The 24,855-nt window shown below is 31.1% G+C and overlaps 1 protein-coding gene across 1 annotated transcript in view; it reads right to left on the bottom strand.

Annotated features, from left to right (window-relative positions):
* LOC111640199 (dnaJ homolog subfamily C member 16-like) overlaps positions 1-24,855 on the bottom strand; it is a 62,424-nt gene that overhangs the window by 13,361 nt on the left and 24,208 nt on the right. The window contains exons 3-8 of the mRNA XM_023386199.1: positions 24,200-24,405; positions 20,848-20,981; positions 20,052-20,736; positions 17,247-17,415; positions 16,922-17,181; positions 11,147-11,224 (exon numbers count right to left, since the gene is read on the bottom strand). Of these exons, the coding sequence (XP_023241967.1) occupies positions 11,147-11,224; positions 16,922-17,181; positions 17,247-17,415; positions 20,052-20,736; positions 20,848-20,981; positions 24,200-24,405 (1,532 nt within the window). The remainder of the gene's footprint in view (positions 1-11,146; positions 11,225-16,921; positions 17,182-17,246; positions 17,416-20,051; positions 20,737-20,847; positions 20,982-24,199; positions 24,406-24,855) is intronic.

Below are 24,855 nucleotides of genomic sequence, written 5' to 3'. Positions count from 1 at the left end.
TTAAGTCGTATACCGAGCAAAATTTGTTTCGTCCAAACAGGACGTATTCTAAAGCAGATGTATACTAAGATACCACTGTATATATATATATTTTTTTTTGTTCTACTTTAATTAAATAACTTGTTATAACAGTTAAATAACTAACAATTAAATAATAACTGCAAGTACTCGCTTTGCTGGGTTTTTATTTGTTTGTACATTCATATGACCTGCTCATCTAGGCGAATGTTACTCATTCTCTCTCTACTCTGCTTTCTTCTTTCATCCAACTGTGCACTTGTTTCTCTTCCCTCTACATAATCTTTCTTTGATTCGATGTATTTCCCTATAATTTTCAAATTGCTCTTCTGTCTGATTATTTCTGTTTCGTTGATAATTTTCTCTTAACAATGTTAGACGTATTTCTCTTTCTTCCATGGTTTCATTTTTCTGCGACATCTTTTGCCTTTGTGATATGATTTGAGACCACAAAAATTCTTTCTTACGCTTTGGCATCGTTTTTTGTATTTTTACTTTTCACACTTCACTATTCACTTTCTACTTTTTTCTGTTATTTGTACACTTTTACTTATGAAAAATCAACTGAAGCATGTGCGTCACACTTTGCCAAAAGCCATTCCCACTATTCAAACAACGGTCCTTGACTATTTCAAAATATTTTCGAACCTTCTGGCCCAGTTCATTCTAGAACACATTCTGAATAAATAAAAATATTGTAGAACATTTTAACTAAAATATTTTTTTCATATAATAATTCAATAAAAAGTGATAAAATAAAATTATTCAGAATACAATTGGTAAAGAAAAATTTGAAAAAAAATTCAGATAGTTATTTTTAATAATAAAATATTTAAAATTTCCAGAAACATCCAAAAGCTTCTGAAATAATATAGAATATTGTAGTGTCCTATGAGCACCAAGGTTACTCTGGACAAAGAGTAGGGTAAAAGACTACTATTACTCGAGGATTTTACATGAGACAAACGACATGTATCAATAATAATAAAATATTTAATGAATGTCAATTACGATAAACTAGGGTTTATCACTACAAAATTTTCATAAAAAATTTAAGATGCTTGCGTCAATATTTAACTAGTCTTCGCGGACACAGAAATAGAAACATTTACTTTTTTTTTATACAAACACTTCACAGAAGTAATTCCTACGTTGAACTAATCTGTACATCTCTTCAAAAAACTCCTGTTGTATTTCGGGATCGTCTAAAATTTGGTATTGTCCATGTGGCTCCGTCGATGCAGATGGATTCCACATGTGGTGAATTCCCATCTTCCTTTGTTTCAGTCCACTAGTACTACTCGTCCACTCCGGCGCACCTCAGCCCGTCCGTCTCAGTCCTTGTCCGCCCAGAAAAAAGGTACCGTACACGTGGGATGGCAAATTTTATAAGTCCCGCCATTGTGCACATCACCACAGGTAAACACAGCACAGCCAATCGAGACAACGGGGCTGTACCACCCAAGTAAAAGGTGGTTTCTCACAAAAAAAAAACGAAAGTTACAAATTACAAAAAAAAACCAGGTACGGAAAACGAACCTTGCACAAGAAGGGTATATAAATACAAGCGTCTATCCCAAGAACAATAGTGATGCAGCACTACAATATTATGGAACATTCTTGAAGGATCTAAAAATTATTAAAGTAATCCCAAACTTTCCAGAATATTCATTTTGTTTTTATCATTTAATTTTTAAAAATTTGATTATTAAAAAAAGTACTATAATGTATTATTAATTTAAAAAGAAATGAGAGGGGTTATGTTGTAGGGGTGAAGAATGAGAGTGAGGACAGAGAATATGTGTGAGAATTCTACGATATTTTAGAACTTTCTTCAAAATTCTGGAACTTTCTAGAAAAAACTGGAACATGAAGCGTCTCACATTTTTGAAGTCAACCACTTTCAACTCCATATCTCCCACACCCTTGTAGCTATCGAGATGCAACCACCATAGTGTACGATGGGAGACTTGGGGCTACTACCACACACAAACATCATTCATGTGCGATGTGTAGTTTTGGCTGCAGAGTGAAATATAGGCACAAACACGTCCATTTATATATATATAAATGGACGTGTATAAATATATATACAAACATGTCCATTTATATATATATAAATGGACATGTTTGTATATATATTTATACACGTCCATTTATATATATATAAATGGACGTGTTTGTGCCTATATTTCACTCTGCAGCCAAAACTACACATCGCACATGAATGATGTTTGTGTGTGGTAGTAGCCCCAAGTCTCCCATCGTACACTATGGTGGTTGCATCTCGATAGCTACAAGGGTGTGGGAGATATGGAGTTGAAAGTGGTTGACTTCAAAAATGTGAGACGCTTCATGTTCCAGTTTTTTCTAGAAAGTTCCAGAATTTTGAAGAAAGTTCTAAAATATCGTAGAATTCTCACACATATTCTCTGTCCTCACTCTCATTCTTCACCCCTACAACATAACCCCTCTCATTTCTTTTTAAATTAATAATACATTATAGTNGTGTGACACTTCAATGAGAATGTTCCAGTTTTTTCTAGAAAGTTCTAAAATTTTCTGGAATATCGTAGAATTCTCACACATATTCTCTGTCCTCACTCTCATTCTTCATGCCTACAATCTACCCCCTCTCATTTCTTTTTAAATTAATAATACATTATAGTGCACTTTTTTAATAATCAATTTTTAAAAATTAAATGATAAAAACAAAATGAATATTCTGGAAAGTTTGGGATTACTTTAATAATTTTTAGATCCTTCAAGAATGTTCCATAATATTGTAGTGCTGCATCACTATTGTTCTTGGGATAGACGCTTGTATTTATATACCCTTCTTGTGCAAGGTTCGTTTTCCGTACCTGGTTTTTTTTTGTAATTTGTAACTTTCGTTTTTTTTTTGTGAGAAACCACCTTTTACTTGGGTGGTACAGCCCCGTTGTCTCGATTGGCTGTGCTGTGTTTACCTGTGGTGATGTGCACAATGGCGGGACTTATAAAATTTGCCATCCCACGTGTACGGTACCTTTTTTCTGGGCGGACAAGGACTGAGACGGACGGGCTGAGGTGCGCCGGAGTGGACGAGTAGTACTAGTGGACTGAAACAAAGGAAGATGGGGATTCACCATGTGTGGAATCCATCTGCATCGACGGAGCCACATGGACAATACCAAATTTTAGACGATCCCGAAATACAACAGGAGTTTTTTGAAGAGATGTACAGATTAGTTCAACGTAGGAATTACTTCTGTGAAGTGTTTGTATAAAAAAAAAGTAAATGTTTCTATTTCTGTGTCCGCGAAGACTAGTTAAATATTGACGCAAGCATCTTAAATTTTTTATGAAAATTTTGTAGTGATAAACCCTAGTTTATCGTAATTGACATTCATTAAATATTTTATTATTATTGATACATGTCGTTTGTCTCATGTAAAATCCTCGAGTAATAGTAGTCTTTTACCCTACTCTTTGTCCAGAGTAACCTTGGTGCTCATAGGACACTACAATATTCTATATTATTTCAGAAGCTTTTGGATGTTTCTGGAAATTTTAAATATTTTATTATTAAAAATAACTATCTGAATTTTTTTTCAAATTTTTCTTTACCAATTGTATTCNCTTGTTACTATGGAGTCCGAGTAAGTTACTTCCGCGTCTCTCTCCTCACCTCTACTCCGAATCCAAGCGCTCACACGCTACCGCTCGCGAATCTTTAGACTTAACGTCGCGATTTCCGAGTCCCCCAGAGACTCGGTGGTGTCAGATTCAGGTCTCCTGACAGGGCGCCAAAGAGGTGCCGACCCTACGGTCACATAGAATAAGAACATTAGAATATAGATTTTCAGAACACAATTTAGAACAAGAATTTGAAAATTAAAAAAAATTGTAACAATATACAATTATTACAAAAATATATACAGTGGAAACTTGATTATCCAAACTTGATGGGACCAGGAATCTTTTGGATAATCCAGAAACTTATTTGTTTTTGTTTTGGGTACATCAAGCACTGTCATTTAAAAATTCTTGAATTATCAATACTATACTTTATTTGAAAATAAATTAATTTACTCAAAATCTAATGTAATGTTACATATATGACCTAGTTTCATGGCTCTACAGTTGAAAGATAATGTAGCAATCTCCAATTACACAGTGCTTGGTTTCTGTGTACTATACTCTATTGTATGTACAACGCTACAGATTCTAGTTTCCCCAGAAAACAATTTTGGATAATCAAGTTTCTACTGTATATTATAAAATTTAGTTAAGTCATAAAAAACTAAATTTACTTAATCATTTTAGTAAGAGTAGTCTAATGTTTAGAAAAGTTCATTGTCAGATAATTGCACAGACTGTCTTTCAAAATATGAACTCTCTCCCAAATGTATAGTATTCTGGAATCCTTACATACATGCAACAAACTTGAATTAGACCAAACAGGTTTGAAGGAACTAGACATAACACACATACTTAATTCTGTTGTAGTTACTATACAAATAATGGACTCACTAGTGGAGTAACTAGAACATCATGCAACTTTGTCGTACTGCAACAGATTGAAGCAGAAACAGAAAGAAAGAAACCATCCAGGTATGTATAGTACCTGTTATGCACAGAAGAGGAAATTCTTGTATAGTTTCTGACAGATGCAGACAGATGAACTTTGCACTTGCCGCTACAAAAGAGGCAAGTGCAAAGTTCCTCGTACCCGCAGGCCATGGGAGACAATCCTTGCACTGGCCAGGTACAGAGAGACGATCCAACAACAAAGCAATCAATGGTAATTGCTTTGCTCGTGCTTTATTCATTTTTTGCACCTACTTTCCATTAGGCATATGCAACACTCTTTTAATTTTTGACCCCTAGACCTAAATTCCATTAGGTGTGCTTGTCACATGAACATTGTCACTGTAATACTGTACCTTTGTATAACAAAAATGAAGTCATAGATTCTATTTTTATTTTCCCAGCTCTGTTATTGATAACAGAGGGAAAATATGTCAATTGGTCAAAAAATTACCCCTCCCAAGATTTTTATGTTTTTGGACTTAGGGACCTTGAAATGCCAAGAAATGTAAAAACATTCAGAGTTTTTCTGTATGTATGGATGTTAATAATGTGTGTGTGTGTGTGTGTGTATGACACATTTTGTTTACCCTCTTCAAAGCTTAATAACTCCTGTGCTTTCGAAAATTTGTGAAATTTTTCAGGAAGGGTTGTGTATTAGAGAGATTCATGCTATTTTGGTGGTTTAAGATTGACAGGGTGGGGAGATAAAGGATGGTCATGTGTCATATCCAGGGCTGTGGAATCACGTAAAAATCTACCAATTCCGACTTTTCCTTACCATCCAACTCCGACCAGGGGCTGACTTGTTGCCGAAAGAGACCCGGAAATTCTGACATCACCACGTGACCTCAGAATAAAAGGTTAAATAAACAGAGTTCTAATACAGATAGAACAAAGAAACTTTTTATTCCAAAGCTAAAAGACTCCTGTAAGTAATACATAAATATGTATTCAATAATTTTTACTTTTCCCTGTTATATATAACAGCTGGAAAGTGTAACGCTCAGTCAAAAAATGACCCCTCCCAAATTTTTACATTTTTGGACTTGGGACACCTTGAAATTTCAAGATATGCAAAAGATTCCATGTTTTTTTCTATATGTGTGGATGTTAGACTATGTGGGAAGCGTGATTTTGTTCACCCTGTTCGAAGCCTAATAATTTCTGTGGTCAGAGTGGTTAGAATCGGAATCAGATGGTTTAACACAGGAGTTAGTTATTAAGCGTCAGAGTGATTGAACTAAATCGTGTCCCCATACACACTCTAACATCGTAGGCGAGAATATCTTAACGAATTTTACTGTACTATTATAAAATGACAAAAAAGCTTACTTTGAGAGTAGAGACGAGTTTTACTTTTTATTTTTTAAATTTTGAACGCCAATAATGAGTAAAATATTCATTAAGACATAAGACAGTGTGACGACATAAAAGGTGACACATGACTCCTTTTATGTCTTCACACTGTCGACCTTTAATTAAGAACCAAAATTTAATAGCATTAATGCCCCTTTATATGCAAGCTACAGTGCCACATTTGGTTTCTTAAACTTTATCCATTCTGAGATATTGTTTAATATTTCAGAACAGAAAATAAAGAAATTAAACAAATTAGATGCCAACACACGCGCGCGTGCAAATTTTTCCTCTTTTATTGACTTTTTTGGGGGTTCGGGAGGTCTCCAAACGTGTAGATTTGCAAAAGAAACATGGAGGGTCAAATTTGACATGATTTCAATATTTTTCCATTGTATATACATAACAAGTTGGGAAGTAAAAAGGAGTCGGAGTCTCTCCGACTCTGGCTAAAACACTAAAACTCCATGACTCCGACTCTGCAGCCCTGGTCATATCTCAAGTAAAGTTGGACTTATTGACAATTTTACTCATTATTAGCATTTACAATTTCTTATAAAACCCATCCCTATTTTCAAAATTAAGCTTTTTGCCATTTTATAATAATTAAAAATGTAAAGATGTTTAACAAAATATCATAACAGATAGTGCCACCAGAATTTTAAACATTGCAGGAAAAATTAAGCAATTCGTTGCTGGATTTTTTACATTTAAATGGACCCACATTACTTTTCTGGATTCCTTGTCTCAATTAATGAAAAATGGAAAAGTTTTATCAAAATCAATACATTAAATTTTGAGAATAAACTTGATTCTATAAGCCCATACAAGACCTGCTAGCAACTATAAAACATCACACAACTTTGTCATGCAATTTATGCAAGATTGCTTTGCCATGTGTGCTCGTGAAGCAATGTTATATCTCAAAAATGAAGTCATGGGCCTTCATTTTTTATTGCATTTTTGGATTCCGCATTGTAATTAATGGAAAATGGCAAAGTTTAATCAAAATTGAATGAATGAATTTTGAGAACAAATACAATTCTGTAAGCCTCATAGAAGAAGCTTTGCTAACACTCCACTTCAATTAAGCAAGACAATATTTTATTGAGTTGAGTCATAAATAATGTTAGTTAAACCATTTAATTCTATTGGTGTATTACAAGTTTTCTTTGCATTCATCTTTTAAATAAAATTTGTCAATTACATAAGTTTTATTAGTTGATCTGTTAGTAAATTTTGTTACAATTTTATAAAATTTGCTTGTTAGCAAATTTCAAATAAGCTGTTCAGGAGAACATTTATAACAGGCAATGCTGGATAAAACTATGAATGTAATTGTTTTTGCTTTTTGCCCTTAATTTCATTAAATGTTTCTACTAACTTAAACCAGCTATTTATGTTAGGGCTTATCACACCAGTGAATATGAACACAAAAATTTCTTAAATATTTGTAAACTTAAAATATATATTAAATTTTAAAAATTTTTGTGTTCATATTCACTGGTGTGATAAGCCCTAACATATATAGCTGGTTCAAGTTAGTAAAAATGTTCTATGAATGTTACTGTCATAAACAATATTTGTGAAATTTATTTGTGATGATCCATATTTGGAAGTGTTAATGATAGTTCAAAAAAAATTAAAATCAGAAATTTTCAATTTGATGAGGAGTTTCCTTCTGGATAATCTTTAGCACTAGAAAATACTGATGTTTATTCTGCAGTAGTGAAAGCTGCTTCAAAAATTACCACTCGAGAAATTGCAGAGAAGTTTGAGTCTCACCATCAACTGCAGTAAAGAGATTATACAAACCAAACCAAGAATGGTAAACAAGTATGATGTACACATGCTGTACCAACTTACTGATCATCATCTTTTGGATAGAATATCTATTTATATATATTTTTTTTGATAATGGTAATTTAATGGTAATTTGGTAATGGTAATGGCAAATACCATTTCTAGATAGAATCATTATTGGAAATGAGAAGTGGAGTTTATATTCTAATGTCTTATGTAAAAAAAACTGACTGGATCCAAAGGCATCAACCAAAAGCTTCCTCAACTAAAGTGTAATCATTATCCAAGAAACGCATTGCTGTGCATATGATGGGATATAAGAGAAATAATTCATTTTGAGCAGATTAATCCTGAACAAACAGTGAATTTAACTTTGTACTATTAACAGTTAGAGAGAGTAAATAAAAATATTCAATAAATGTCCATATCTGGCAAACATTCTGCTCCATGACAATGCTAAACAAGTAAAACGGTGAAACCATTTTTTGAATGAGACTATGTCTTGGAAAGCACAAGCAACACATGCAAAATCTCACTCTCATGCTTGTTTGTAGAAACAGTCTCAGAATTTCATATTTTCTTTTGACCCAGTTCTCGGTCCCCTGACTACCTACAAGTCTGATTTATTTTATGTGCACATGGTTTAGCACATAGTATTTGGGCAACAAATACTCTAAGCCAAATTGCAACTTCCGACATGTGCTCCTACATACCTCTAAGGTGTGTAGCAGTTGACAGAAGTGCAATTTTAGAGACGAGACATAGTCTTGTCGATCACATGCTGCAATAACCACCTAGCAAAATCTCACAGTTAGGAAGTTTTACTTCATTTCCCTTAGAGCCCAAATTTATGACCTTCAGATTTGAGACTTTTGTGCTGAAATCAGATTACCATCTGATTTCAGCGCAAAAGTCTCAAAGGAAACAACAGGTTTTAGTTCAAGTACAGTTACACACAGTAACTTCATTTTTTTTAGCTCAAAATCAACTAACTTTTATAAAAGTGGTATTGAAAAACTGGTGCAACAGTGGAAAATTGTCAAATCAAATAAATACTATACACTAGATTAAATACATACTATTTCATACAATAAAACTATTTTACAGTTTACACAAAAAAATGTCATTACTTATGACTCAATGTAATGTAACCAAACTTTCAAACAAAGCAAAACTATCACCATCATTCATTATTAGTCTCCTTGTTTTAAAAACAATGTCCCAAATAGGAAATAAGAATATTAGTTTATGTTCTCATTATTTTTGTATACATGCTAGATATAGGATAGAGTGCAAAATTCCTTGATTTGCTATGTATGGTATGGTATGGTATATATATCCAGGAGTATATAAGTTTAACAGTGAATTATTAGTCATTCCTCAAAGTTTATTTCAACATCTTACATAAGTTCAGCTATATCGGCACTAATTCAAAGAGCTGATATAATTCCTCTGCAATTAATTTTACCAATTGTGAAAGAGACATTGAATTGGATTGTATCTTGTTAGTTGTTGTAAAAGTGGAATATATATTTAATAAACTTAATTTTCTAAATCAAAGAGTTCTGCGCTCTATCCTATATCCAGCATCATAAAAAAACCAGTGTTAACCTACACCTACTATTAATAATGTCTTTGTTCATCTAATAATTACTATATATACAGGCATATAAGTTATCTCAAGACTCAGCTCAAAATACTGATTTTGACTTACATATGGCAAGTGGTATATATTAAAATGCCCTGCAAATATATGGTTGGCTACAAACTGAACAGAACTGAAATGAAAACACAGTATATGGTAGCCTACAAAGAAAAGATATAGTAAGGTTACAGTCACTTTCATCAAAACACAATACACAGTATTAACCTGTAACGATCATAATATAATATTAATGAAATGTTAAACAAGTTTACTAAATAAAAATATTTTGTCAAATAGTTTTAGTGGTCTGCTAGAATTACAATAAGTGTTACACAATAATCTTAAGAAGTGTCATTTCATTTGTTTACCTATCTGTGATAAAAGTTAGCATTTTATACCTGCCATACAAGTTGATAAGTATTTTTGGAGACTTTTTCAAGTTTAAACAGTTGACTTATACACTGACATACTTGGTAAGTGCTTTAAGCAAAAAGTTTTTTTATCATAATTTTATTTTCATTCACATTTTAATCTAACTTATAACAAATTCTAATGTTTATATTTTGTTACTACAAATAAAAACATTGTTATGCAAATTACCATTAACATTATTTTGAGCAAATAATAAATAAGTTTGTATAAAGAAATAATTTAATTGACTAACTCTTATAGACACATTGAATCTTGTTCTTATAAGTTCTTAAATGCATTTTATGGATTAAGTCTTGAAACATAACTGCCATATCTTATATTTGCGAGATCTGAAAGGCCCCCGGGTCTAAAATAGTAATTTTAGTAATAATGTTAATATTTTGTTATAAAATATTCTTTCGTTTGGGTGAGAAAAATAATGTTTTAGAATGGGAAAAATAGATAACAGATGCTACTTCCTTCTAGGGACGTTAGAACATCCTCTGTTTTTCCCTTATCTGCGAAAAACCTCGCTTTGATGGGAAATGGTTACCCCTCACATATTCCCCTTTCATCCGTTCCCACAGAAGAATCTTTGTATGATGATTGGTCGCCGATCATCACATATAAAGGAAATTTATCAGAATTCGGGGAGTTTATCGACAGACCTGGAAGAGTCAGGACTCCACATATTTTTCTCCTGATGGCCAACGCCCTTAGACGAGTCACATAGAATAATTCCAGAGTTAGCGCTTAGAAGATATACTTTGATTTTGTGCACATATCGATCTCCCAAGGAATGAAGTTTGAGAACTTTATAAACGAAGTGCTTTTGCCTACAGAGAAGAAGACGAACGACAACTAAAACAGGTTGTATGTTTATTAAAGATTTTGTGAGCTCTCTCTCTCGATCGCGTATCGGTTAGATATAAGTCCATATTTCTCTCAACTTATAGTCTGTAAAATATATTGGTTGTCTCACTATCATATATTTGTATCTGCTTTTATTCGTTTATGTTTAATTAAATTTATTCTTGTTTACTTGTCAAAGAATGTCTCTGAATCAGATCTATAAAAGAATCACACGCGTGTTTGTCCGCGGATCGATTAATTGACAAACTGGTGTCGGGAACCTGACAATTTGGATAGAGACTTCATAGTCTTTAATCCTACCGCCTTCCTATGTAAGTTTTAAGATCAGATCTAGTGATCTGAAACTTTGGAGACAGTTTTCGGATAATCTGTGCCGATTAAGTGGTACGAACAATCCTAAACGGAGTTGTACCCCTGGCTACTACCACATATTAAATCAATTAAAAGATTTAAATTTATACATACTTTGGTTTATTAGGCACTCCAGGTGGTACTTTACCTTCTTGCCTATATTTTTCTTGAATATTTTTTTCTTCCAAATGACTGAAAATTAAACCCAAAAATATATAAAATCATCATATGAAATATACTAAATGTGTCATAATTGCGAAACAGCTTAAAAATACAATTATGACAATATATTATGACAAAGTTAAATAATAATTTAAAATTCAAAATAAATTTATAAATACAAACAATTTAATATTATATTCATCAATGAAAAGAAATACTTACAATGTTATTGATTCTCCATTTCTAGCTAATTACATTTTAAGTTAAATTTCAAAAGTAACTAAAAATTACAATGTTTGATTTTAAATCATACACCAAATCTATTTTTAATAGTTAATAAATAAACGACTATTAGATTCCAGCAAAATTCAATTTAACAGATAACATTTTTAACTATACTTTAATGGACATCATCTGGTACATGTTTAGAATAACTATAAATGGAACATCATAATTCAAAGAATAAATAAATAAATCATATTTTTTCAATTATGCTGTTCTATTTATTTATTCTAAACAAGGACTTGATGATTGCCATTAAAGTATAGTTGAAAATGTTAGTTCTATTAAATTGAACTTTGTTGGAATTTAATGGTAGTATGTTTATCAATTTTGTTTCCAATTGTTAATTTGCTTTATTTTTAACTGCCAAACAATCATAGGGATGTATTGGCAAATGATGATTATTTGGCCATACAAATATATTAGGTAGTTGTTTATTACATATATTATTTTTAATAATTATCTANCCAAAGTGTAAGAAAGAATTTTTGTGGTCTCAAATCATATCACAAAGGCAAAAGATGTCGCAGAGAAATGAAACCATGGAAGAAAGAGAAATACGTCTAACATTGTTAAGAGAAAATTATCAACGAAACAGAAATAATCAGACAGAAGAGCAATTTGAAAATTATAGGGAAATACATCGAATCAAAGAAAGATTATGTAGAGGGAAGAGAAACAAGTGCACAGTTGGATGAAAGAAGAAAGCAGAGTAGAGAGAGAATGAGTAACATTCGCCTAGATGAGCAGGTCATATGAATGTACAAACAAATAAAAACCCAGCAAAGCGAGTACTTGCAGTTATTATTTAATTGTTAGTTATTTAACTGTTATAACAAGTTATTTAATTAAAGAAGAAAGCAGAGTAGAGAGAGAATGAGTAACATTCGCCTAGATGAGCAGGTTATATAAATGTACGAACAAATAAAAACCCAGCAAAGCGAGTACTTGCAGCTAGTATTATATAAAATATGTAATAGAAGTATAAATTAAAACACAATTCAAAAACCCAACAATTAAATTCAATGCTTCTGTTAAGTTCTTATGGTGTAAAGATCTCTAATCGTGCCGTTTAATATATAACAAAGAAACAGTTATAACAGTCGGACTGGACACCGGTCACGTCCNCATTTTATTTATTTATTTATTTATTTTTTTTTACTAAAATTTGAAGTTGGCCATTTGGCCAAATTTAAATATACCGTGTTTCCCCGAAAATAAGACAGTGTCTTATATTAATTTTTGCTCTGAAAAATGTACTAGGTCTTATTTTTTCCAGGAAGAAGAATTCATATTTATTATTGAACAAAAAAATTTCCAAGTCGAACTTAGACGAAAGTGACGAATATCCGGTGTGTCGAACTGCCGCCTTTTTATAGCGTCAACATCGGACTCGATGACCAATTAGTGCTTACTGAACCGTAGCACTATGCAAATGTCATGTGGCGTGTTCCCGGCCGACCAATTAGACATCACCAGCCGTAACGTTATGGAAATCTGTGATTCCCAAGCCATAGTCTTATGCAAATCATGCCGTGTGGCATAATTGTCTGCTGACCAATCAGTGGTTGAACTTTCAAAAAGCCAACGGCCACTGTCAACCATCTGTCGATGACCGTTACGATTAAAAAAAAACTTCGCTAGGTCTTACTTTCAGAGGGAGGTCTTATATTTCGCAATTCAGCAAAATTTGTGCTAGGTCTTATTTTCTGCAGATGTCTTATTTTCGGGGAAACACGGTAGTTACTCAAAGTCTAAAACTTTTGCACACAAACATTTTTAAAGAAAGTATGCTTAATATGCTTACTATGTGGCACACAGACTCAAAAAGGCTTACCATCCCTGCCCTAGGATAAAAGACATAATGAATCAATTATACAATTTGAAATATTTTACTACACTCACATTAGTTCTGGTTTATGGCACGTAAAAATTAGTCTGTCAGACACCCATAAACCCACCTTTGTCACTATGAGTGATCATTACGAATAGTTTGTTACGCCTTTCAGGTTTCAGAACTCTCCTGCATATCCCAACAGGTAATATATATTACCTTTAAGTAAAATGTTATATATACCTTGTTGAATAAGTATAAGTGAGTTTACTCATAATTATCTCAACAATATTCTAATACATTCCAAGTCCTATAATCAACATTTGGTGCATCCTGAACTGGTACCAGATGTTCTCAGGAAGGAAAAAGTGAAGTTAAAGTAAGTAAATCAGATTTGCCAAAAATCTGTTAAATATTTGGGCTATGTTATTTCTAAAAATAAATTAACACCATTAACTGATAACACCAAATCATTACAGGAGTTCTCTCTCCCAAGAAATGTGAAACAATTACAATAATTCATCAGAAAAGTGATGTACTATCACAAATTCATTCCCATGGCCTACCTCTACCGCTTTAAGAAGAGAAACACTAATAAATGCTGTTGCGACAATAATAGTGTAGGAGATGCCATTCATTTTATATTCCACTGTGCGTTGCGGAATGCGTTGATATGAGGATCAACGCATTCCATTCTATACGGAATGCCTTCAAGAAGGTCATAATTGGTCACCGACACTACAAAACATTTTTGATAAGAAAAATCTCTGAAAGTGTTTTGAAAGGTTTATTGAAAGCACCAGGGCTCTTCTGCCAGACTTCTACAGGAAAAAAAAAATTCTTGAGAATGAAAACAAGAACAGACAAGATGAGCAGGAAGACAGTGAAAAATCGGAAAAGTGATGTTATCAGCAATTGACTGATCGGTCGTGTAGAATTCTTCTGCACATAGTTTAGTTGTATAGTATTAGTTTAGTTTTAGATTCTAGATTTAAAAAAAAAAAAAAATTCCCATTTATATGTATTGGGTCCTCACGTACCATGTAATCTGTATTATTATATCATAGTAAGCTGATATTTACATTCTCTCTGTGTGTTAAAATTGTAATCTGTTCCTAATGTTATTGTGACATTGCAGTGTTCAAGGTTAGTTTATACCTACCCATAAGTAATGGGTTTTGCATTTTACTGTAACCGGACCATTCCTCGTAATTGTTAATACTGTATAACAGTCTTGTCAACTTTTGTAATTTTGGTTACTAATAATTTCCGTTGCAGCGCTCTGAGGTCCTAATAACTTTTTCAGCGTTACTTTTCCCCTTTTCCTTTATACTTCTCCCTTCAGAACCCGTCCTTCAACCCTTTCTTCACTCCTTTCTCTTCGTAGTGGGCTAAGTTTGCAAAAGCAGACAGCCCTTCCTCCTCCTTTATTATTATTATTATTCCCAATGCATTGAAATTATTGCCACTATACCAACTGCTTAAGAAAAATTTGGAATTTAGGGAAACAGAAAATTGTCAAAATTTATTCAAAACTGTCAAAAAACACTTATCTGACTCAATACTTGTGATATTCAACCCAAGGAAAGAGAGCATTCTTTACACTGATGCAAATAAAGTGGAGCTAGGAGAAGTACTGAAACAAAATCAAATGATGGAAGACACCACCCTATAGAATATTTTTCTAGAAAATAATTGCCCTATCAAACCAACTATCACATTACAGAGCTGGAATGTTTGGCTATTGTAGAAGTAATTGAATATTGGTACAATTTATAGGGTAATAAGTTCACTGTAATAAGAGACCATTAGGCATTAATGTGGCTCAAATCTATCAAGAAACCTAATTGTAGACTGTTCAAATGATCACTAAAAACTCAGTCAACATGATTTTGAGATCAAATATCAAGCAGGAAGAGAGAATGGTGAAGCAGACTGCCTGTCCTGGAACCCAATGGCTTTTAAAAAAAACTCAATTAGAAAAAGAAATTGTTAAGTCCCAAGCAAGAATGTCTCATAATTTATTACAAAAAAAAAAAAAAAAAAAAAATGTATGAGGGAGAAAGGAAGGATTGTTTGGGTAAAAACAAAATTCCTAAAATCTACATACCAGAGAACTTAAGGCTAAAATTACTTAAAGTCACTATAAGTTTAGTCACAAAGAGAGAAAAAAACTGCTATCCCTAATATCTTTAAGCTACTACTAACCCAAGATGACCAAAGATATTAATTAATATGGCAAAATAGTGCATGGTTTGCCATAAGAACAAAATTAATCAAACATTAAAGCTGGGAGAACTAATGTGGCTTGGTCCAGCAACTAACCCTTTCAAAATTATTGCAATCAACAGAATAGGAGGATTTCAAGGATATATAGTTGACCCCCCTATAACACGGGTTCCTATAGTTTGGATTCCTATATCACTGAGAAAAAATTGCGACAGTATTCGTACAAACATGCTAAAAAAATTCCTATAATTCGGTAAAACGTCATTGCCGACTCGTGTCATGACAAGATTGGTCGAATCTAGACCAACAGCGGATATTGTACAAATCGTTGAGTTTAAACGAGCAGCAGACCTACTAAAAACCATTTATTATTTAACGTCCATAAAAATTATATTTATATTAATGATGTCTCCAAAGTTCAGCNTCTGACAATTTATTATAAACATAACATTATACACATTTAGATTTCTTCTATTTAATACATTATGAATAGCTATAATATATATTTTTTAGAAAAGTTTTAGTGTATTTTTATAATGTGAATGTTCCAAATTACCCTTCTTTATGTTCCAAATTACCCTTGGTATCTCTTGATCCAGGTAGCCCTTGATTAACATAGTTAATAATTCATTGATGCTATCACTTATATCAAAATTGCATTAATCAAATACAGTATCTATGTTAAGTAAAGTTGCATTAATTAAAACTTCTGGTGCATGAAGGGATTGGCACATTTTGTAATTTTGTGCATTAATCAAATACTACATTGAGCAAGGGATACCTGTATAATTCAGTATGTCTTTATATTCTATTTTTTAAATTAAAAAAGACCTTTAAATTCTTTAATTAGATTAAAAATACAAAATTTTTGAAATTTGTAATTTCACTCCAATTACTATTTTTGAATATTGATCATTTTTTAAAATTTAAAACACACATTACTATAGTAACATAACACAAATCACTGCCTAAACAAAAATATTTTAAATGCACAACAAAATTTTTTTTTTAATTTGTATTAATTTCATATTTTCAAGAAAATAAGCTTTGTTAACATGTTTATATAGTAATAATGTTTTATTTTATTATCTTTTATCAGAACTTTTAAATTACATTTTATTTACTCAAAATTATTCTCCCACTCCCTCTCTAATCTTAGAGTTTAAAAATTCTCAAATTTTTCTTATGTAATCAATAGTTTGTAAAATTGAGTGAAGTTGACCTTATATACACTTTCTACTTTTGAAGAAAATTGTGTAATGTTAAAAACCTTCATTCATATTACTTAAAATGCATTGTAATTCATCATATAAAAGTTTAAAACAAATAAATACTAGCAAATAAGCATAAGAATTTTAATGAAATTTTGACTTGATACTCACACTAAATAAGACATTATATATCCAACCAAAACAATAAATCCAACTGATAGTACAACAGATACAGCAGGCAAAATCTGTTGACGAGAAATATTTTCTTGAAGAACATCACCCATCAACACTAAACGATTTACAATTCTTGTAAAAAGTCCTTTTGCATGTTCATCCATTAATAATGCAACTTTTACATTGTAAGGAAGTGCATCAGTGGTTTGAAGTAATTTAGTTAAAACGTTTTCCAGTTCTTGTTTTGAAGAGTTAATCTATTTAAGAAAACCTATATCATTAATATATACAAAAATTATTTTTAGAAGAAGAAAACTACTACCTTCTTTTCTTCCACTTCCCAAGCTGTATTAAGCCACTGATAATATACACGATCTTGTTCTCGTCTCCAAAGCAATACAACATGTAGCAGTGGATCAGAAGGTGCACCATCTCCACTTGATAATGCTTTTACAAATTCAGATTGCTTTTCTTCATATAGAAACATAAATCTATACAAAATATGTATTTTCTTCAAACTCAACTAGTTACAATTTCAAAATATTCACATACTAGCAACATTACTTTAAAATACAGGCAAGCATTTAATTTTTGAATGTTTTCAACATCCATCAGGTTTCAAGGTGTTTTTGATTGAATTCTGCAATATTCAAACATCAACTGACTAGATGATGTTTAAATATTCAATCTTTAAAATTTATAATTCTACACCAAATTCTTACAAAAGTTCAAACATTATCGTGTTAGAACAAATGATTACATTTCTTCTTTAGAAGAATTCAAACTTTCAAATTCTATACATTCTAAAGAGTCTACATCAGTGGTTCCCAAAGTGGGCACTACTGCCCAAAAGGTGAAAATAGGCAAAGGCTGGAGTCACTGACAACCTTTCCCTTTCCTGTTAAAACAGGTAAGAAGAAACATTACATTTAATGGTTTCCAGATGTTGAGAACAATGTATGGTAAGGACACAAAGTGTGAGGTTCATAGAAAAGTTTTTCTAACAATATTTTCAAGCCTTCCTTACACAAGGGAAAATGGGTTAGAGGACATTTGGATATGGTTGAGGGTATTGGGCATAACTTTATGGAACCAAGGGGTGGTGGCTCAGAAAAGTTTGGGAATTACTGGTCTATATAATAATTTATGCTTCCTACTTATCATGGCACTTCATAGTACAATTTTCATGTGTTGGAAAGATCCTCCACATCTCTGCAGTTAATGCATTCCCTTTTTGGGTAATTTATAAATTTCAATTTTTTCTAACATATAAGTTTACAATTTCCTGTAAATTTTATAATTTTTGCTTCCTTGCTGTACACATCTACTTCTGGTTCACTTTCAAATGCTGTCAAGACCAAAGTAGACAAGCCTTTTCTCAATGAATACACATGTTCCTTCATTCGTTCTTTTAATATTTCTGATGTTGCTCCGAAGTATGTTTCTTCCTTCCCTACTCTCCTTTCTTACATATATGCAGAATAAATACCCAGACCATTCGTGGGGTTCATACTATCCTTATTACCTAGAAAATTGTTGGGGACCTTTTACAGTGTATTTTATCTCCCAATATCAGTTCTATCTCCATGTATTTTTCTTAATCTTTGGTTATACCTGGCCATTCTTCTGAGTTTCCATGCTTTGTTTTCCTGCTTTGAGAAACATGCATGTTTCTCAAAGCAGACATGTTTCTCAAAGCAGGAAAAAAAAAAGCATGGAAACTCAGAAGAATGGCCAGGTATAACCAAAGATTAAGAAAAATACATGAAGATAGAACTCAAATCAGGATTTTTATTGGATTTTTATTAGATGATCAATTAAACCTTTCTGATAACCATGATGATAAGCTATATCTTTAATGTAATTAAGCACTGTCAATATCAAGATAGTTTAGAGGTGCATTTACGCTCATCCTAAGAATGCCTTAAACACTGAAAATTTATATCAGAAAGAGTCAGCAGAAGCATTTCAGATATAAAAAGGCTGGTACTCTAGCTTTCTGTATATTTCTGTCTTAACATCTCTGTCCTTGAAGGTGATACATAAGTCCAAAAAATTTACAGAATATTCAGTTTTCTTGTACTAAATGGAGAAATTGGCTGAAGAGATTGTCATTGATCTTATTCAAGAACAAATTCAAATCAGGTTTCTTCTTCTACAATATTAAAAATATCATCAACATATCTACTATATATATATATGGTAGATATGTTGATGACATATATATATGCTAAATATAATGATTAAATTATTCTAAAGAAGAAATGTTAACTTTCAAATTCTATGCATTCTAAAGAGTCTGTATCATAATTAATGCTTCCTACTTATTATGTCACTTCATAGTATGATTTCCATTATGATAAGCTCTATCTTATAACTTGGTGTGTTACTCTTCCTTTTTTTTTTGTACACAATGGTGAAACATTTATACAGAGGTGGGAAGTCCCATAGGAAGTCCTTTGTTTGGTATATTATGTGAATTAGTGTTAAGAAATTCTTGACAACTCCTCACATTAATTCTGACAGTATATATATTATATACTAAGTCAGAAGGTTGAACTTCTTAACTAATTAAGAACAGTGTTAAGAAATGTCAAGAACTTCTTAACACTAATTCACATAATGTACCAAACAAAGGACTTCCTATGGGGCTTCCCACCTCTGTATAAATGTTTCACCCTTGTGTACAAAAAAAAAGGAAGAGTAACACACCAAGTTATAAGATAGAGCTTATCATAATGGAAATCATACTATGAAGTGACATAATAAGTAGGAAACATAAATTACGATAGCTCTTTAGAATGCAAAAAATTTGAAAGTTTAAGTTCTTCTAAAGAAGAAATGTAATCATTTGTTCTATACACAGTAATGTTTGAACTTTTGTAAGAATCTTATGTAGAATTATAAATTTCAAAGATTGGAACATCTAGTCAGTTGCTGTTTGAATATCACAGAATTTGAACAAAAAGACCTGAAGATGGATGTTGAAAATATTCAAAAATGTTTGTCTGTATTTTAATAGTAAAGTTGCTGGTATTTAAGATATGTATTTAAGCAAAAATTTTAAATGATAAATAAAATTGAATTATATAATGTCAACAAAAATCAAGCGAAATTTGATACTCACCTTATCCTATCATTGGGAAAATCTTCACTCACAATAAAATCACGCATAACAGAACGATGAGGATCGTGATTCTGTGTATTATGTGTTATCAAAATAACACATAAACGTTTACGAGTACGAGTACCATCAGGAGGACACAACTGATCAAACAGTTCTTGTGAAGACAGTCGAGGTAATATCAAATATTTATTTGCTTCAATTACATCTCTCATAGTTTGAGGTGCTAGTTCTGTCATACTAAGAGTAGCTATAGGAGATGCAGAATTTTCATTAAATATCAGTAATGTTTCCATTTGTGGACTAACACCAAATCTCTGCAGTAAAGTATTCATATTAGGATTTTCTACATTAACATATGCAAAAGCTGCTCTGAACTGAAATTTGAATGCAACCAGTAAATATCTTAGACGAACTGGTTCAGTTTTAGTGAATAGAAGAACACGAACTCTATTATCTGACCATCCACCCAAAAAGTTATCAACAGATGTTTTATCAACAGGGATAACCAGTTTTGAGGAAAATAATCTACGACTAAATTCAATAATTCTTAATAAACTTAGCTGTTCTTGTTTATAATGAAAGGTTCTACCATCCATAACACCAACTATATATGGTACAGAACTCACTCCAATACGCCGTGCAAGGTCAGCTTCATGTTGTACATGAATAGCAGCAAAACCCATCCCTGTAAAAATGTCATTAAAAAAATAATAATAATTAAACTAGTACAAAGTTTAAATCAATAATAGTAAAAAAAATTCATTAAACAAAATTCAAAACTTTTTCTTATATTTACCTATTGGTTCTAATTCCAGTATAATTTTTTGCCAAATGGGTTCAGCACTGATGCATGGAAAACACACATCACCATAAAACATTACAAGATATGGTTGTGTACTACTTCCTGGAATAATAGTGTTTTCATAGGCTCTGAAATAAAAAGTGTTCAATAATTAAATTATAATCCATAAACTTTACATTAAGCTTTGATAAATCTGGTTAAATCAAACTAAAAACTAAAAAAAAAGTTACATTGGAATGTGAAAAGTAACATTGATATTACTATTAAAATAATACTATGAAGAATTTAACATGTTTTATTTAGTTTTTGAGTGAATATAGTTTATAACACAATATTTTTATGTTCATTCATAATTTTACAAATATCTAGCCTTTTGGAAAGACAGATTTATTGTAAAATGAGTTAAACAGCTAAAATATTTATAAATCTAATTGAAAAATGGCATATTTTTAAAAAATGTGTCTGGAATTAAATCCAATCTAGATGTCAATCTCTCTCTCATTATGGCTATCACTTCATTCAATTGTTGTAATGAAATTACTTGATCCAACAAGTCATTATTTAAAATCTAAAAACATTTAGAAATATAGTATCCATAGTCACGAATCTATTATAAAACAGGCATCATGCATTAAAATCAATCAGTTTATCATTTTTTATAAATAGACTTTTTCTAAATATGTTAATTATATTCTAAAACAATGTCACGGATTTACTGTTAATTAAATTTAAATATCATAATATATAACATCACATTTTGATATCATTTCACTATTTCAATTTTAAATAAAATAAATTCATTTATTTTCACTATAATCATTTAAAGTTTTATCAGAAGAATTATTCCTAAACACTAATAAAGTTTCATTTCCTTTTTCTTTAATTTCAAACATGTCAAATCAAACCAAGACTGATTATTATGAACTCTTGTATCTACAGATATCCCCTGTAAAACATGGTAATTAGGTTCCGAAAAAGTGCTGTGTTACATGAACTCATGCTATATGAAACAGAGGACTAGCACAAAACATAGGGTTAGGTTCCAAAAGTTAGCAAAAGTATACCACTTATTGTAATTACGAAAAATATATTTATTAAAGCAATCAATAATTAATTAACAATCACAATCAAAAGTATTGCATGTTAATATTAAACTTTCCTGTTGACCTTTGTCACAGTGTTATCATGTAAGAACATGATACATCAATTCAAACTTGTAACAGGCACCGTTAAGAAAAGACCATTGAGAAAACGGTCAGTGACATTTTGAATTTATGGCACATGCATCTCAAGTTACAGATGGTTGGCAAACAATCACACCATGTGGTGGACCTCTGATAAAGCTATGACCAGTATAGTCACTGATTGGTTGGCCAGCCTTATATAGTCACTGATTGGCTATATAAGGTCGATGTGGAAGCAGGAAATTCAAGTTTAATTTGGAACTTCAGGTTGGCACAAAGTTCGCTTCGGAGGTTCAGGGTGACAAGTTCATTGTAGATATTCAAGTGTGCATCAAAGTTCGAATCAAGTCTGCATTCATCTCACTGTCTGTTCTTCAACAGCTGGAAGAAGGTTACTTCTAGCCAACAACTCGTTGATTCGTCATAAGGTGTCTTCTCAATGAGCAAGAATGGGAAATATGAACTATCTGAACTTTCCATAGTGTTATTGGTGTACTAAGGTGGTTGCCAATTGTGAAACTACTGTACATTTTTAAACTTTACTACCTTAATCTGAAGTATCAGCAATGTCTTGATTTTTCTCTATTTTTTTCCATAAAATCTAATCTTTTTATGTAGTAACTTTTAATCTAATGTATAAAAACAAAACAAATGTGACAGTCTTATGGGTTTATTTAAAGCACTAAAACCAAGAACAGTGACACCTGGTTTATGGTAAAGCTAGAATAGGAAACTACAACAAGAAAGAAGGAAAATTGTAGAATCAGTTCTCACTAAATAAAACTACACAAAAGGCACAAAACAACATTGAAAATTTCAATATTCTAAACTCCATGGGCAAATATGAGAAACATCCATGCTTACTTGAACAAAAAAATATTGAATGATTGCATTTGCACTTAAAAATTGTGACATTTTGTATGGGGATGTCTCCAATTCTTGAACCATGTTAGAGTGAAATTGTATTATAGAAATGCCATGTTGTATGAGGAATACCTGTATTACACTTTGCAACTTGGAAATTATATATACTTTCATTTGTTTTATTAGATAATCATAAATTTCAAGTACATTAGACATTATTAAAGTTACATATAAACTGAATTTTTATGAATTTTAGTATTTTACTCTACTAAATTTATATTTAATTAATAAAAAAAAATAATTATCCAGTGATTGATTAAAATTTAAATGTGTGGAAACAAAAATTGGTAAAGTTGGAATTATCAGTTAAATAAAGATCTAGAATTTTTAATTCTATACACAAATCAATTTAGTCCTGAACAAATTGTAAAATCAATCAGTGATCTTTCATTACCAATCATACATAAAAGTTGAGTTTTGTTTAGTTATAAAGAAATTTTACAAAAAGTCAGTAAATTTTACTTATAAACCAAGATTCTCATTGAGATTGTTCCGATTACTTGATTACTGGCCAAATATTATAACCTCTTTGCTTAAAATTATCTGTGAATATATAACTTTTTGATTTTTGAATAATCATGAAAAAAAAAAAACCTTAATTTCTTTGTTGCCCAAACTTTTTATGATTATTTTAAAAAAAAATTATTAAAGCAACATAGAATACCTTTAATTAGAGTTAAAATTTAACTAACTTATTTACAACTAAAAATCCAAACTTTGGATTTTTAGTTTTTTGGATTTTTAGTTGTAAATTTCTATCCACAACAATTATGTACTTTGTTATACTCTGTACATCTCAGCAATTTTTGCTAGAATTTTACAATCTTTTATTGTAAATTAAAAAAAAAAAACAATCATTTTGAATTTTATTATGAAGGATATAATTTTATTCAATTTCATATATATATATTATGCAGATTAAGGAACTATAAATGATTGATACTTCATAAAAAATAACATACTGAAATCAAGAGGAAAAATTTGTCAAGTGCATTTATTATAAAAGAAAACAAACAAAATTTAAACAGGATATAAAACAAATGAAAAACACATCAAAATAAAAACAATTACTTTCATAAATTTTTTTATGAAAGTAGTTGGCACCAATAAATTAATTAATTAATGTAAAAAAGAAATTATACAAAACAAATTAATTTATTTGTCACTAATTAAAAATTGCACTTTTATTTAATTAATATTCATATTTAGTTATTATAAAGTTATAAAATAAAACTTACCTTCCAGTGATGGTATACTTATGATAAACAGAACCTTGATTAAAATTAAATTGAAACTGAAAACCGCCTCGATTAAAAATTGATTCAAATGGATCAAAATCAAATCTTTTAAAATCTGAATAATCAGGCTGCTGTCTGAAATTAGGAGTATCTTCAGTAACTCCATGATAATCAAATTTTCTCCTCCTTTCAGGATCCATCAAAAGCTAAAGTTTAAAAAAAAATCTGTATTTAACAACTATAAATGCTTCATAATAAGTACAAATATGAGCAAATTGCTTAATTAATAATTAAAGTACAGTAGAGCCTCGATTATCTGACCCCCTATCAACCGACCCCTCGGTTAATCGACCGTCCTAGTCGGCAAATTTCAAATGTCCGCTATTGATGTGGCGCTACAATATTTGGCTACTTTAATATTATTTTTACATGTTTTAGCTGGCAACACTGGATCGACCATGAAAGGGAGCCAGTATTTAAACGAGGCTTAAGTTTCTAATTTTTAACGATACAATAGCGATGATTATTATTTTAAAAAATTTTTGTTAGGCTTAACATCGATGAAAATTCAACGCAAAGTAGGTTAATAGCGATATACTAATATACTAATTACATGGGATATAATAATATACTACACTAATAATAGATTTTTTCAT

Source organism: Centruroides sculpturatus, unplaced genomic scaffold (genome assembly GCF_000671375.1).
Source record: "Centruroides sculpturatus isolate CEXI.00-Female unplaced genomic scaffold, Cexi_2.0 scaffold1403, whole genome shotgun sequence".
NCBI lineage: Eukaryota > Metazoa > Arthropoda > Arachnida > Scorpiones > Buthidae > Centruroides > Centruroides sculpturatus.
This window is presented reverse-complemented; position numbering and strand designations above follow the sequence as displayed.